This window comes from Uloborus diversus, chromosome 6 (genome assembly GCF_026930045.1).
Source record: "Uloborus diversus isolate 005 chromosome 6, Udiv.v.3.1, whole genome shotgun sequence".
In the NCBI taxonomy this organism is placed as follows: Eukaryota; Metazoa; Arthropoda; class Arachnida; order Araneae; family Uloboridae; genus Uloborus; species Uloborus diversus.
In genome coordinates, this window is record NC_072736.1 from 23,496,427 (window position 1) to 23,512,934 (window position 16,508).

Consider the following 16,508-nt stretch of genomic DNA (forward strand, 5'->3'; position numbering starts at 1 on the left):
AATAATTCTTGAGTAGGCGACGAACAGCGGGGAGTAGTTCGCAAGTTTCATTTGCTTGCAATCGTTCATTGTGATTCATGATAAAAACAGCTTTTGCGACTGATCCTTCGCGATTCGTTACAGTTATTCAAATTCCCCTCATTAGTTTGCTCTTAACTTTCTATTTATGAGATACTGAACTGGAATTGTTTTATGAGTTGAGCTATCTAGTTGGGTATTAGATGATGAAAGTTATTGCTATCTTCTGCGCATACGCAGTGAAAAATTAATTACTTTAAATGTTCATATTTCATCAAATTTTAAGCATTTTAATTTTAAATTGTAGTAATATCTTCTGTTGTACGCTATCAAGTTTTCTGAAAGTTTCGTAAGCTTTAACGATAAACTTTGCGTGTTATGAGCCAAAATGCTTCAAACAAAATTTGTAGTTTTCAAAGAAATGCTTATATTTTCGTGATTATGAGTGATATCTTCTCAAAAGTATGAAAAATGATTGTACATAGTAAGTTCTAACTAATTTCAGAACTTCATCGCTCATTCTCAGCTATTATGATGAATGATGACTAAAAAACATTTTTGTTTTCCTCAATTTATTACTGCCCCCCCCCCCCCCCGAAAAGCGAGGGTGATACAATTTTTATTGCAAAAAAAAGAAAGTTCACCAAAAAAAAAAGAGGACAAATTTAAAAAAAGGTGTTCAGCCCAGGGCCTGATTACTGAATAGGCCTACTAGGCCATGGCCTAGGGTCCCCGAAATTGATGAAATTACTTTGGATGGCTAAAATTGTTTCAGTCAATCAGGGCCCAATTAAGATATCAAGGGGCCCTAGGCAAAATACTTTTTTGGGGCCCCCTGTATTCAAACTTCATTACTTTAGCCTTTGGCTGAAACAATTTTAGCCGTAGACTAAAATAATTTCAAGCCTTTTGGGGGCTCTTGGCCACGTCCTAGTTGGCCTATTCAATAATCAGACCCTGCAGCCAATGAGTAAAGTTATAAAGTTTGAATACAGGGGGCCCCAAAAAAGTATTTGGCCTAGGGCCCCTTGACATCTTAATCGGGCCCTGGTTCAGCCTTGAGGGCGCATCGGCTCGCGGACCGATGAGCCGGTGGGCCAGTACGCCCCTGGTTTTTTGAGACTATTGAAGAAGTTTCGGAAAACAATACTAATTGCTCCATTTTTAAAATGTTTCAAAAACTCTTCGCGCGCGACTCCTAATACTCCACTGTGCCTCAAGGCGGTACGCGTGCCGTAGGTTGGTCATCCCTGAGTTCGAAAGTGAACAAATCGTCAAGCTCCTTATTCTCTTTCTAAAAGATTACGCAAAAAAGTGTTAAGTTTTTTTTAAAAGGATATTTGATTCCGTTTTCAAACATGTATGCTACTGTTTCCTTCCAGACACCTGGGACAAGGCTGTGTAGAGTAATCAACGTGGCAGCCCGGATCACACCTTGGGGGTGAACACGTAACATTTTGGGTACCTACAGGTAGAGCTCCTATAGCTGGAGAGGCCGACGTATCCGCCATTTTGGACCAAGCGTACAACAGGGAAAGCCACCTTTATTGCCAATGAACGGGGGAAATAGGGAACGAGAGGGTTGGAGAGCGAAGGTGAACATTGGCGAAATTTTGGAAACTGTTGGTGTCGTTTTCAGGTCACTTGGGCTATTATTTATCCATTTCTTTTTTCTTTCTGCATCTGCTGTAAATCTGAAGAGCTGAATTTGTTTTTGTTTTTTTTGGAGCTGCTACAACAATTATGAGCCGAACAACCACCTATTCGACTTAATTTAACACATGCTAAAGAAATGTAAACATCAGCAGCAATGCTATCGCTATACGAAGCACTGGATCAAGTTTGCTCCAAAATGGCGGATGCGTCGGCTCCTCCACTATAGGGGCCTTACCTACAAGAAATGTGAGTGAAGTTTAAAATATTCAGTTTTCATGGAAAACCCGAGTTAGATTTCACGCAACATTTGATGCTAGTACCTTCAGAGTCACACTTGCAACTGGGACAAGGCTGTGTAGAGTAGTCAACTTGGCAGCCCGGATCACATTTTGGGGGTGAACACGGAACATTCGGAGTACCTACAGGAAATGTGAGTGAAGTTTAAAATATTCAGCTTTCATGGAAAAGCCGCGTTAGATTTCATGCAACATTTGATACTAGTAACCTTCAGAGTCACACTTGCAACTGGGACAAGGCCGTGTAGAGTAATCAACGTGGCAGCCCGAATCACATCTTGGGGGTGAACACGGAATTGGGGGTACCTACAGGAAACGTGGGTGAAGATTACAATATTCAGCTTTCATGGAAAACCCGCGTTAGGTTTCATGCAACATTTAATACTATAGTACCTTCAGAGTCACACTTGCAACTGGGACAAGGTAGAGTTGAGGAATCTAGAGAGCAACCTGGGGCACATGTCGGTATGGAGCACCCTATGGTAGGGGGAGCTGTGAAGAGACGGGTTAATTAATAAAGTTAAACTTAATTCTGTGCCTCAGAGCTAGAGGAACAGAACGTAAGTTACATTATGATAATTTTACAGTAGATAGGAAAACCTTTTTCTGGCGTATGCATGGGTTGGGACGCGCGCTCTTTTAACCCTGTTAAAAATTGAAAAGGATTTTTTAAAAAATAATTACGTTCACATGACTCGTTGCGAAATAGGCTTCTACATACAATGCACTAACAAACAGAAAATCGCAATTTTTGGACTTACGTCTTTCTGGCTCTGCGAGGTACAGAATGGGGTCGTTTCCAAAATTTTAAAAGTATTTCTTCCTGAAAGAGCATGCTTAAAAACATAGTATCTGACCATTTTTTAAATAATTTGTTTAAGTTTAATATTTTTAAAAAATTACTTAAATCGGTGATTTTTTCATTGTTTACATTTCTTGCCGATGACATCACAAATGATGAAATGCCATTCACAGTGCAAAATATTTAATTCGCACCTTTACTCACGTGTATTGGCAACGATATGGTTGATAGCAAGCGTAGAGCGCAATTTTAATTCGATGCTTGATTATCATAACGTGGAAACGTAAGATGCGGCAAAGTGCATCATTTGTGACGTCATAAAGACCACGCCTTGTTTGAAAAATCGAACAGTTAAAAAAATTAATTAAAAAAAACTGTTGGGAAAATGAAAGTATTTTCTGCGTCCATGTTATTTTATTTTATTTTTTTTTTTAGCTCATTCTATCCATTTTAATGCCTAAAAGTAGTACTTTTGACTGAAGGAAACCACCCCCCCTTATTACCACGGACCAGTTAGAACCCTTAGGGGCCTTAGGACCAGTAAATGAGCAAATCCCATCAATGAATTAGCAGTTCGGTAGTTTCGTATACACTCACTCCCAAAAGTTAAGGAACGAATGAAAAATGTTAATTTTCAGAAGCCAATCGGAACAGGCACCACAGCGGCTACGAAAAGAACTTGTACCTCAAAATCTTATTTTAAGAGTTACACAAATGGGGCCACATGCAGTCAAATTTTTTGCAGATCACATTTTTTCCGGATCATGCTGTGGACCCCCTTGAAGTTTTGCAGTTTTTTCAGTTAAATTTAAGTTTTGCCTCACTTTTCTAATACCGGTTCATTTTTGCATCCGGTCCCTAATTGCTGCTTTAACTACTAGTCTCCCCATTAGGGTGGTTCAAAAAAACTTTTTTCAGCTAGAGTCCAGGACACCCCCTATTTTTGTAGACTTACTAATAGCATTTAGCTGTTAAAGTTTTAGCTTCTTACTCAAATTCTAAGAGGGTGCTCAATGACCCCTTTTTTAAAATTAGCCGTAGCATAGAAAATGTCACAAATTTAGAAACATTAATTTCCCCAGCAATTTTTTTGTAAATAATTATTTTTTCGCAGCAGCATTGTTTTTTTAGTTCAATGTATTTGTGTAACCTCCCTCCCCATACTTATGAAGTTTAGAGGAGGGGGTTGAGCACCCTCTTTCAGTTGAAATAGAAGCTAAAATTCTTCCAGTATATTGCTATCCACAAGTCTAAAAATATTGAGGAGTTTCCTGTAATCTAGGAGAAACATTTTTTTTACATGTATGTTTGAACCACCCAACTCCCCATGTTTGGCGTTTCCCTAATATCTTGATAAAACTAGAAAAATAACGCATTTTTATTTCCTTTTTCACTGACATCGGCGAAAAGTAATTATACCGTTCACACTGTGGCTGCTTTTCGAAAAATTACCATTCTAAAAGACCGGGTTTTAGAATTATCGCTGTCAAGCGCGAAAGCTGTGCACGGGTCAGCTAGCTTTTACTGCCAAGTACCAAATGCTACATTTTTAACAATATTATAAATTTCTGGAAATGTTGCACAAAAAAATAAATTAAAAAAAAAAATAAATAAATTAAAAAAAATATAAATAAATATATATATATATATATATATATATATATATATATAGAGAGAGAGAGAGAGAGAGAGAGAGAGAAACACTAACATATACTGTATTTATAATCTGGACAAGTCAACGAAAATGAACTTCACTACCAAGGCCATATCCAGAGGGGGGGGGGGGCTGACGTGCCCGCCCCCCCCCCCCGAAACCCGAAATGTTTTGTACCGTAAAACAGAAGAAGGTTTTTCTTCCTTTTTTTAAACTCCTATTGCCAGAAAAGGAAAATAACAATTTTTTTTTTTAATTCTTAATTTTGCTTCTATTCAAAATTTAAAATATTTTGAAGAAATACAGAAAAAACAGTTCTAGTTCTCATTAGCTGCAAGGCACACTTGAAATTTAGACCTTTAATTAGGAGTTCCTGCTCTCTTTCCCAATTCAATTCAGGGCAGTCCAGGGTCAAGGCAGGCTCTTTGTCAGTTCGGTAGACTTTTCAAGTCTACCGAACTGACTTTTGTGCACTTCCTCCTCCAGAGGCGTGCACAGAAATTTTGGGGCTGTCACAAATGCTTTTTTGGCCCCCCCCCCATATTGTTTACCCATATTTTCAGCCCTAGGTATAAAAATATTGGGCCCCGTTTAAGCTCGGGCCCGGGCCAACAGGTGTCCCTTCTCCCCTCTGTGCACGATCCTGCCCTCCTTCCCCTAAAACTCTTATAAAACTGACACTGTACTGATTTCGAGCCGGGAACTCCCCAAAGGCTTGGACCCTAGTTTCCGATTAGGCGAGTATCTTGTTACCAAGATGTGCCAAATTCAGCTCCTTGATACATCCTGAGTAAAAAATGCAAAAATCACGATTCTCGCGTTTTTGTAGCATAATTTTCAAGATCATTTTTGTGACTGATATGTTTCTTGTCTTGCATTTATTTAATGCCGAATTCAGTATTCAGTATTTTTTTTTTCATATTTTTGTAGTCTCAATTACCTAATATAAGGCTCAAAATATAGATTTTTTTTTTCAAAAATTTCTCGGGGGAAAAACCTCCGGACCCCCTGAAATTAAGGATGTTCTACATCCAACTTAAAGCGACACTCTCCTGTTATCCTTACTACTACAAGGTGAATAAGAAAAATAATAAGAAATTAAATTAACAACAGTCCAAACAGTGGAATCATTAAAAATCGAGAAAAAAAGTCTTCTATGTTAACATTTTTATGCGTTTGGTGTGTCTATATATACTATATGTGTGTGTGTGTTAGGGCAATGTGCTAATCCGGGCCCCTCCCGAAAAAAATTTCTGGATACGGCCTTGTTCACTACTCAGTTCAATAAGCGAGTTGGTTCTGTTAGTTCTGTTGGTTAGGTTCAGTTGACGAAACATCTCATGGTTTTTCCTTACCCTTGGGGAGTATCCCCTGATGAGGCCCCAGGGTATTTTGGGATATTTTCACTTTTTCGTTCTTAAAAAAAAAATTTCTTTCTTGTTCCATCCTTATATTGCTATATTATATATATATATATATATATATATATATATATATATATTATACATATATATATATAAAAGGAATCCACTAAGGTTCAGAATATACGGGGTGTTCCAAAAATGACTGATATATTTGAAAAATCAATAAAAAGGAGCGTTATTTTTTCCGTTTGTTGCATTATGCTTGGGACAACAGTAAATTTTCAGACAGACAAACTTTCCAAATTAGTTACAATATTCCTCAACAGATGGCGCCATAGGCGGATTTAGAACTGAGTTCCTGGGGGGGGGCAGGATTTTTTTTTAGCAACATTTTTATTGCTCCCCACTGCCTTGTTTTTGTCTGTTTCCTGTGCTGCATAAGTGCATGCTTTATTTTTTTGTATGTCGTTTTCATCAATGTGTGTTTTCATGAGCTGTTATCAAGAGAGTGACGCATTTCTCCCTTTTAAGTGGGAAATAGAATATCCCCAATTTTAGGGGGCCGGGGGTTTCTCCTCCGGAGGAAATTTTGCAAAATGGATATAAAATTCTGCATTTTGAAGCCTTATAAAGGTTAATTGGATAGACATAGAAATTGATAACTAGATTATACAGTTGTACAGTATATTGTTCAAACTTTGTAAGAAACAACCATTTTAAGTTTGAAAGAAAAAATAAACTATTGATTTCTCATTACAACAACCTTTTTTTAATCATTAGTAGTACAGAAAACGAAAAGGTAGTGTATCATGGAATATAATTTCCTTGACCGCGCAATTTCTAATGTAAAATACCGACTTGGAAGACATTACGTAAGAATTGGGTTTGACCCCCGCCCCCAAAGTAAGTGTATGTAGAAATTTTTCCAACCCCCTCTCACTCTCGGGACCCTAATGCAATTAATGAATGGCCCCTTAGTAACGGACATACAGTCTGACCACAGATACGATATAAAGGAGAAGATCTGGTCTTACAGGTGGAAATGGACGCATCTATTGGTTTTTAGGGACGGGTAGCTTTTGCAGATGTCTGTGATCCTAGCAAAGTCAGATTAAAATGACGAAGAACACGCATCAAATTTTTATTCTCTACCCCCATCCCTCAACCAGATAGACTAGTCTTAACTGGACGTTTTGCCAATTCCATATCATCCATGACAATACGACTGAATCTTATGATATTCGTCCGTTACTGAGCAAATGAAACCCTCATATATATACTGTTTGACCACGGATTGTATGGAATTGGCAAACGTCCAGCCAAGACGAGTCCATCTGAATGAGGAGGAAAAATAAAAATTTGATTCTCGTGTTCCGCTCACTTGAATGAGACTCTGCTTAATTTAGAGGCTAATATACTTCTGTAGATTCTGACAGCTTTGAAAATAATAGATGCGTCCATTTCCCCGAGTAAACCAGATATTTGCGTTTCCATACAATCCGTGGTCAGACAGTAATAGCCAATGATCTAGTAACGCGCGTGTTTCAACAATGAAACTCGCGCCACGGCAAGATAATTTGATAATGTGTTTGGTAATGCAGGGAAAGGCTTTATTGGGACAAGGCTGAACTCGATCGGTAACTTAACTGTTTTACTGGTAAGACTGGGTCATTTTAGGCGAATGAAGAATGAAAAAGAGGACAGCGGTCAACTATGAACGCTATCTACTGGAGCTTAGGGTTCATCCACTGGAGTTAGGGTTCAAATTTCAACTATCAAAATATCACCAAGCAGGCAATTGCTTCGTGAAAATGTCAAAGAAGAGGAGCAATTTTCATCCGTCATACCTTGACAGGCGACTTTCTACTGGATGCTTCAATATATTGTTTATGGAAATCTTTAAATTTTTATTGCATGCCTAACAGTAGAGTCCGTGTTTTTCATAAAACTCGTGCAATGAACCAAGAATAGAACATACTTGGAGCAATTATAGGGCGATTAGTGCAACAGTAACCCTGGAGTTGAACTTTAGTTTAAAATTTTAGTTATATCTTAATATTTTACTTTATTTATGTTTTTAGGAATTACATTTGACTAAAAAAATGTTACCTTATCTCCGTTTCCAAATTTCGTTTGACCTACTGCTTAATTTTAATAAAAACATTAATTAAAAGTCTGTACCTCAGAGCGAGACAAGCGTAAGTCCAAAAATTGAGATTTTCTGTTTATTAGTGCATTAAATGTAGTGTAGAATCCTATTCCGTACCGAGCTGTGTAAAGGTAATCAAACGAGCTGATGTGTGCTTCACATGTGTGACTTCCTTTTAATGTCATTTCCCCATTACTGGGAGTTTTAATGTGATTCAATAGTTTGCTCTCTAAATATCACCAACAGAGGCCAAATTGAAATCAAATAAAATAAGAAATTTTTTTAAAAAATCGCCAAGTTGGAGACAAAACGGCGATATATCGCCAAGTGTTCGCCAAATTACAACACCACTTGAGTTTACATCGAAATTAACAATGACTTCCCCCCAAAAAAGGGCAAAAGATCCATTTAGAAACACCCGAATGCAACCAAAAGAGGAGGTGAACAATTAGACCTCACTAGGAGTCTACGTACCAAATTTCAACTTTCTAGGACATACCGTTCTTGAGTTAGGCGAGATACATACACACTTACACACATATGCACACACATACGTACATACAGACGTCATGAGAAAACTCGTTGTAATTAACTCGGAAATCGTGAAAATGGATATTTCGCGTGTCTATACGTTTTTAGGCCCTTATCCACGTGTGGTCGAGTCGAAAAAAAAAAAAAAAAAACCTCAACATTCATTCGGGGGTGAGTAAAATGGAAATTAAGGTCGATTTTTGAGTGAAATTTTTTTTCGCGAATACAATACAGTCGACTTCCGTTACAACGCGATCCGACTTACGCGAAATGGCTACAAGTCGGTTTTTTCAACAGGAAAGTATTTTTGAGCTAGCGCGAATTCCTCACCCACAACATGAAAATTTTCGGCAGGGAACAACGGTGTGTAAGTTTCTTTCGAGAATGGACCTTCATCCCTTTAGCATCACTGAGAGCAGAAGTACCCACACCGTACTAGTCTTTTATTGCTTATACAAATAACAACTTCTCATTTTCCATTATTTTTTTTCATTCTAAATGCGAAAGTTAACGAAATATAACGACACCTGAGAGCGCTGTTTCATCTAAAGTTGGTGAAGATAGAAAGAAAAAAAGAATGTTTCTGGAAATTAAAGAAAAGGTGAAGCTTCTCGAAAACCTGAAGCTGAACCAAAAAATGCTTCATAGGGTAGCACAACAATTAGGTATGACGGTATAAGTGAATCTTCCATACGTACAAATAAAAGTCAAGAAAAGGAAATCCATAAAAGTTCACCGAGTAATAGTATCTAAGTAAAATGCAAAAATTATGAAAATGGAAGCTGCTCTTTATTGTAAATTAAACAAACCAGGAAGATAGTAGAGGGGCTATGGTAGAAAATATAGCCGAAAACTGCATTTTGTGATAAAAGCATGAAACTTGGCATGCATGTAGACAATGTCCTTACAAACATTTTCAGAAGGGGAGGCATTTTAAAATCTCCCCCAACCCCCCCCCCCTGGCGGCCATTTTTGGTCAAAAATACAAAACAACTTTTACTTTTTATTTTTAGTAAAACACCCACTGTATCTTCTTTTGTGAGTTCTATTGTGCTTACTAAAGGGTGAAAAGCCATCAAAATATGTCTTAATCTCCTAATTTACATAATAATTTCAAAAACTTCGATTTTTTTAAACGAAACTTAAACTAACTAAAGCCTTTAACATTTCTGAAGGGGTTGTTTGAAAAATGTTTCTTTTTATGCATTTTAAAGCTCTATGTTTAAAAAAATCAATTCATTCATAGTAGAACCCAGTAATCCGAACCCCCGAAATCCGAAACATTAGAAAATCCGAACATATGTTTTAAAATTTACTGATAAAAACTGATTACAAAACTAAGAATAAAACTAAAAATAAAGAATCATCAACAAAGCTAGTAATTTTTCAAAACTTGAAACAAACATTTGAATTGTTATTTAAGAATGAATAAAATATCTTGATTAGTTAAAACGAAATCAATTTTCATTATCGGCAAAAAAAAAAAAGAGAGAACTTCAAACACTTTTTTCGTAATTTTTTGGAAGTTTCACTCACATTCCTATTTGCACTAACAAAATGAGGGGAGGAGGGGGGGGGCACGTATATTTTGTTTATAGAACTCCAAAACTTACTTTTAAAAGCTTTAAAACAAATTTTAAGTTTTTTCTTTTCTCATTAGACGATTTGAAGCATTTGTTCTATGTCTTAAACGATGTAAGAGGTCTAACATTAATTACTGCAATAAGAAATTGTGCTATGTTAATAAAGCCAACAATATTGTTATTATTAATAAAATTATTATTTATTGAAATATAACTCACTATTACAAAAATTACAATTAAAACTACAAAAAGATCTGAGTAAGTGATACGTGCAATGATTATACAGACGGTAATTTAAAACATTTGAATTTACTAGTAATTTACACAGATACATAGCATTTTCCATTGCAGTATTTACAGTTTAAACATATTTACTGGTTTTTCTGTAAAAATGAAAGACTAAAAAATTTTTTTTTTTCTACCCGTAAATATGAAGTGCCTTTTGAGTCACGATTCTTTTCTCTATGAATTTGATGTAACTGTTTTTCTCCCAACTTGACCAATTTTCATGAGTAGATCCACGTATTCTTTCTCTACTGCTATATTCGTCTCTAATGAGTACAAGTCTTTCGATGTTTTTAAAAATGGATTTCCATGTTCAGCTATTTTGGCTCCATGCCTGACTCATCAAAACCTCTCTTGACAACAGGCTTTGGAAACTTAACATTTCTTCATTGCGCGTATACAGCGTTTCTTTAAACGATTCGAGGTGTAACTTTTCAAAATGTGTAACTTAATCGGTAACTTTAAGACCAACCAACGTCCATCTTCTTAACGCAGTTGGATTTGTGATAGACCATTTACATCCCCGTTTCCTTTCACCACCGCATTGTTTTGCTTGTAAGCATGGTCCAATTTAATTGCAGAACGTTCATTGTTTTTTTTTTACAACAAACATTCCTTCTTTGATGCCTTTGTGTACGTCTGGAAGGTTTGTGGATTAAAGAAGATCTTTTACGAAAACTGGTTACCATCGAGCATAGTTACTAAAAAGTATATGTACATCGTTTAGTATAGCGATAAAATGCGAAAATGAAAACACAGAATCAACTCCTTCAAAATTTCAGTAAAAATATTAAAGTTCGTTGAAAGCTGTGATCTCTTCAACATTAACATCAAAAGCCTCAGCTTTAATACGGTGCTCCAAAATTTGAACATTGGGAGATGGTGCTTTCTTTCTCAGATTTTTAAGTTATAAAAACTTCTCTGTCAAGTGTCTTCATTGCACCGATGTGAATCTTTTTGTAAGAAGTAGTTAGAGACATTTTATTATATACACTATAGGTATGTTTTTTTCTCATAAAATGAGTAAAAGCTTACTAGTGATCAATCGGGTAACGGAGAATTAACAACAGCAACAACAGTAATAATAGTAATAAGAAGGAATTTAGAATTCAAATTTTAAATTTGCTTCTATTAGAAATGTGTTGTCTTGACATTAATTTCACCCATTTTCCTTCAAGTCCTTATTCTCTTATACCCTTTCGAAATAGTTTCAATTATACGCGCTCAGTCATAAAAAACGAGGTGCATCATGGTCGGATAATTGGACAATTCGGGCAATTAGAGTTCGGATAACTGGAACCCTACTTTGATACAACCCTAATTAAATGTATATTTAAATTCAGAAACCAGTAATTATGTTATGAGGGTGGAAAATTCACGTCTGAGAATTTATAGTTTAAAAATATCGAGTTTAAAAAAAAAACACTTTTTTGAAGTTATTTCTCAAATTAGACGTTTAATGGAGTTTTAAACGGTAAAAAATATAATTAACATCTATGGAGTGATACAATCAATGATTTAAAAAATTAAAATAAATTTAAAAAAAAATAAAATCGCCATTTTTGGTTTTGGACCAAAAATGGCCGCTAGGGGGGTTTTTGGGGGGGGGACTTTGGAATGCCTCCCCTTCCTAAAATATTTGTATATATAATGTCTACAAACATGCCAAGTTTCAAAATTTTATCACAAAAATGCAGTTTCTTCCCCCGTAGCCCCCCGACTAAGAGGGGTAATGCCATAGATGGAAACTTTATAAAAGAACCAATGAAGCAACTGTATTTAAAATGTATATTGGAATAACGGTTTGATCACGCAGCATAAATCATCATCATTTTCACTTTTTAACCGACTTCAAAAAGGAGGCGGTTATCAGTTCATACCGTATGTATGTTTTTTTTTTTTGTTTGTCCACTCATAGCGTCTCACCTAGTGAACCGATTTTGATGATTCTTTTTTTAATGGATAGAGGATCGCTCAACTTAGGTCCCATTACTTTGTTTGACCATATTTGTTTTTTAGAAAAAAAAGTTATGAGCAAAAAACAGTAAATTTCCCTATTAAATGATTAAAATGATATTGTAGCGAAGTTCGCACCTGGCATCCGTGGATAACGGTGGTTCAGTGGTAGAATTCTCGTCTCCTACACGAGCGACCGGGGTTAAAATCCCGACTAAGATAAAGTGAATTTTACTAAAATTTCGTTTCTACTGTTTCCCGTATTTTCTCGAATGTTCTATTAATTTCTGTATCTTTTCAAGTCAGGAAAGTTCCAGTACTTTTTCAAGTTGCATATAAGGAGATGTAACGTTCATTCGTGGTTCTGAATAAAGATCTCGAGTTGAGACTAACGAGTATTCGCTTCATTTGACTTTCACATTGTCTTCGCTATCTTCATCTCTACGCGACAATATGAAACCCATTGTCATAAAAGTTTGGTGCCAAATAACTGTAACATTAATAGTAATTGTAATGATGATTTTGAATAAAGGCTTTTCTAAAGAAATACAGAGATATAGAGCCGCACTTCTTACTAGGTAACTTCTTACTTTTACTGAAATATCTACATTTACACTAAAAAGAATGAAATAAAAAAATTTTGAAAAAAAAAATAGAACCGACTTCAAAATTGCTCTAAAAAGTGAAAAATAATTTTATTCTTTAAACACCATCGATAATACTTTTAAACATAATTTTGAAGTTGGCGCAAAAACATAAAGTAAAATCCATTGTAACCATGCTTCGTTCATATTTTTATCAAAAAATCATCCAAACTTAGGAACGAAACATTTATATCGTTACTCAAATATGCTGTCATCAATGCGTAATGCATGTGGTAGTGAAGAAACTGGACGTGGTTAAATTTATACTTGTAGTTGAGTTATGGCTGTGAATGATTTTATCGATCGTTTTTGCGCCAACTTCAAAAATTATGTTTAAAAGTATTATCGATGGTGTTTAAAGAATAAAATTATTTTTCACTTTTTAGAGCAATTTTGAAGTCGGTTCTATTTTTTTTTTTTTCAAATTTTTTTTATTTTAAGTTAGAAATATCATTACTGAATCAACTGTACAGTACAACTATAGGGTATTTGTTTCCATGTTGTACGTACGGTACTGGTTTATTTTATGTCTTTCTTTCCCATTGATCATTGTTTTTGTGCATCGTAGCAGTATTTTATGTCGAATAAAAAGTGGTTTTTTTTTTAATACAAATAAAAATTCAGTTTTTTATGAAAGAAACAGTAATGTATAGTTAAGAAAAGGTTTTTAACTGTTTAAGGTGGTGTTTACAAGTGTCTAAAATGATTGGTTATGTTTATAAAAGTTTTTACACATACCCTTTCCCACAACGCGAAATTTCGACTTACGCGAGGGGTCTTGGAACGCATCCCTCGCGTAAGTCAGAACTCGACCGTACTTCCTTTTTTTGTAAAAAGAAGTCAAAAAAAAAAAAAAAAAAGAAAGAAATAGTAAGAATAATAATCCTTTGTAAAAATTTAACCAGTGTTAAAAGAGCTCGAGTCCCGTCCTTTGTATGCACCAAACGACCGTTTTTCAGCTTTCCTGTGAAGTAAAGATTATATGACTTATGTTAGTCTGGCTCTGAGGTACAGAATTGTCAACATATGACATGATGATGCGTAAAAATGCTTTAAAGAACACTTTCATTCCGTCAAAAATAAACTAAAAAGCTTGAAGTAAAAGTTTCGGGGAAGTCAAAAGATCAATTTCTTCCAAATGCTTAACTCATTTTTCTCAAAATTTCAAAGATATTCGGTGGTAGAACTTTACCTTTGTTACCGTCACATACACAGTCTGGACAAGGAATTCCGGTATAATCAATTTTGCATTCTGGTTCGTCACATTGCGGTGGAGTGCATTGAACTCCGTGTATTAAAGGATCAAAACCTGTAACGGAAAATATATTTTATTAGTTGCAGTTTCTTCGATTGAAATACAGGCTGATCCAAAAGTCGGGACCAACTTTAAAAATGAATAATTCGAAAACGAATGAAGACGAAAAGATGCGGGTTGCACTGAACGAATTGAAAATAAGCCGGGTTTTATGTGGCAAAAAAAAAAAAAAAAAAAAAATTCTGTTTTCATCAGATGGCGCTGTAGCTTTTCATTTCTCCATAATTCTTATGATATAGTTTAACTAAACGGGCTTTCTCAACTATGGACAGCATTTCGATGCACATTAGCTTCGACTACCATGCTGCTTTTTATATTATTTGTTGCTTCGCATGATTCTAGATCAGAAATCCAACAGCGCCATCTGTTGGTCGCCAACAGAACTATTTTTGGTTTGTTGCCAGACAAAATCTGGCTTCTTTTCCATTCGTTTAGTGCAAACAGCATCTTTTCATCTTTATTCGTATTCAAATTATTCATTTTCGAAGTTGCTCCTGACGTTTGGATCGCCCGGTATATCTAAGTTAATGATAAGGCACAGGGCTAAGGAGTTCGGAGGTAAAGTCCAGCTTCGACTCCAAATCTTGAAACATTAAACCTGTGACTCCCGACTCCGACTCCTTTATTCCAATATCACTCCGACTCTGACTCTACAACCCTGATAAGGCAGTCATTCCTCTATAACTCGAAATCCCAACAGACCAACTTAAACTTTCGAGTTATACAGTTGAACTCGTTTATAGCGAGAGAGACGGGACCACGATATTTGCTCGTTATATATACGAGTGCTCGTAAAAACGGATTCGTGGAAAAAATCATTAAATGACTCATATATTTGCTTTAGCTTGTTTTCAATTTATCTATAGTGTGAAATAATTTGGCGAATTCCTTTGAAATGTCTTATTGTCTCTATCTTGCGCTATTGATATCTTTTGAGGGATGTTCATTGGCCAAAACATCGTCATCTACACCTCTGGGTTCAAAAAACGTGAGAGTGTTGTGAAGGTTTATAACAACACCCTAATTTTGTATAAGAATTTGACTCCATTATTTTATAAAAATCGACAAAACTTTATTTACATCACATATACTTCAAGAAGTCGTCATTTTTATTTTCTCAAGACCAAATTCGTGGAACACGATCTCGTGCGTCTTTTTCACTTTTTTTAATTACGTGTTGCCATTCGGCAGTTTGTGTTAAATAGAAATAAAATAATTAAATTTAAGAATTAAAAGACATTAAAAATATGGATGAAAATATAATACTAGAGAATTATCATTACGTGGTAATAAATTTGACTGAGAAGGGCACTTCAGTACCCCCTTCCCAGTAATGATGATAATAAATGCGTTGCCGAAAGTCACGCATTAACCACGAATGACATGTCCATAATTCTTTGGGAAGTGAACTGTTCGTCCATATTTTGTCCTATATGAAGTTTCTTCATCTTTTTTACGCATTTCTTCTTTTGGTTGGTTAACATTGTCCTTGTCAGCAGACAGAAATGCTGGTTTTAGCCTGTCTACAGACACAGTGACATTTTTGCCTTTTATCATTACTTTGAACACTTTCACGCCGCGCTTGATGACTGCATAAGGTCCATTGTATGGCGGCTGAAGACTTTTCCGCACCCCATCATTTCTGATAAAAACATGGGTGCAAGTTTTTAAGTCTTGTGATACGAAAGGCTTAATATTAGAATGTGATTTTGTCGGTGAAGGAGCAAAATCGTGAAATATATCTCTTAGCTTCTGTATCACAGTTTCAGGGCTTTTTATAACCGAATGTTCATCGAAAAAAATCTCCTGGAAGTCGAAGTGAAGTTCCATAAACAAGTTCGGCTGGTGAAACATTCAGATCCGTTTTAATTGCTGCACGGAATCCTAGGAGTATGGTGGGAAGAACTTCGGTCCATTTTTCATTTCGTCGAGCTTTTAAAGCACATTTTAATGGTCGATGCCAGTTCTCAATAAGACCATTTGATTGAGGATGGTATGGTGAAGTTCTTATCTTTTCGGCACCAATGAATCGAGTTAATTGTCGAAATAGCTCAGACTCAAATTGACGACCTTGATCTGATGTAATTTTTTCTGGACAACCAAATCTTGAAATCCATTCAGACATCAACGTCTTAGCGACAGTTGGTGCTGTCATATCACAAATAGAATATGCTTCTGGCCATCGCGTTGCCCTATCAATTACCGTTAAGCAGTAATTCTTTCCTTCAGATTCTGGTAGTGGTCCTATTAGATCA

General features: G+C 35.8%; 1 protein-coding gene across 1 annotated transcript in view; it reads right to left on the reverse strand.

Annotated features, from left to right (window-relative positions):
* Nucleotides 1–1,773: 1,773 nt before the first annotated feature.
* LOC129225091 (kielin/chordin-like protein) overlaps nt 1,774–16,508 on the reverse strand; it is a 268,146-nt gene continuing 253,411 nt past the window's right edge. Inside the window, exons 16-18 of the mRNA XM_054859646.1 lie at nt 14,131–14,247; nt 2,364–2,462; nt 1,774–2,093 (exon numbers count right to left, since the gene is read on the reverse strand). Coding sequence (XP_054715621.1) covers nt 1,948–2,093; nt 2,364–2,462; nt 14,131–14,247 — 362 coding nt within the window. The 3' untranslated portion in view covers nt 1,774–1,947. The remainder of the gene's footprint in view (nt 2,094–2,363; nt 2,463–14,130; nt 14,248–16,508) is intronic.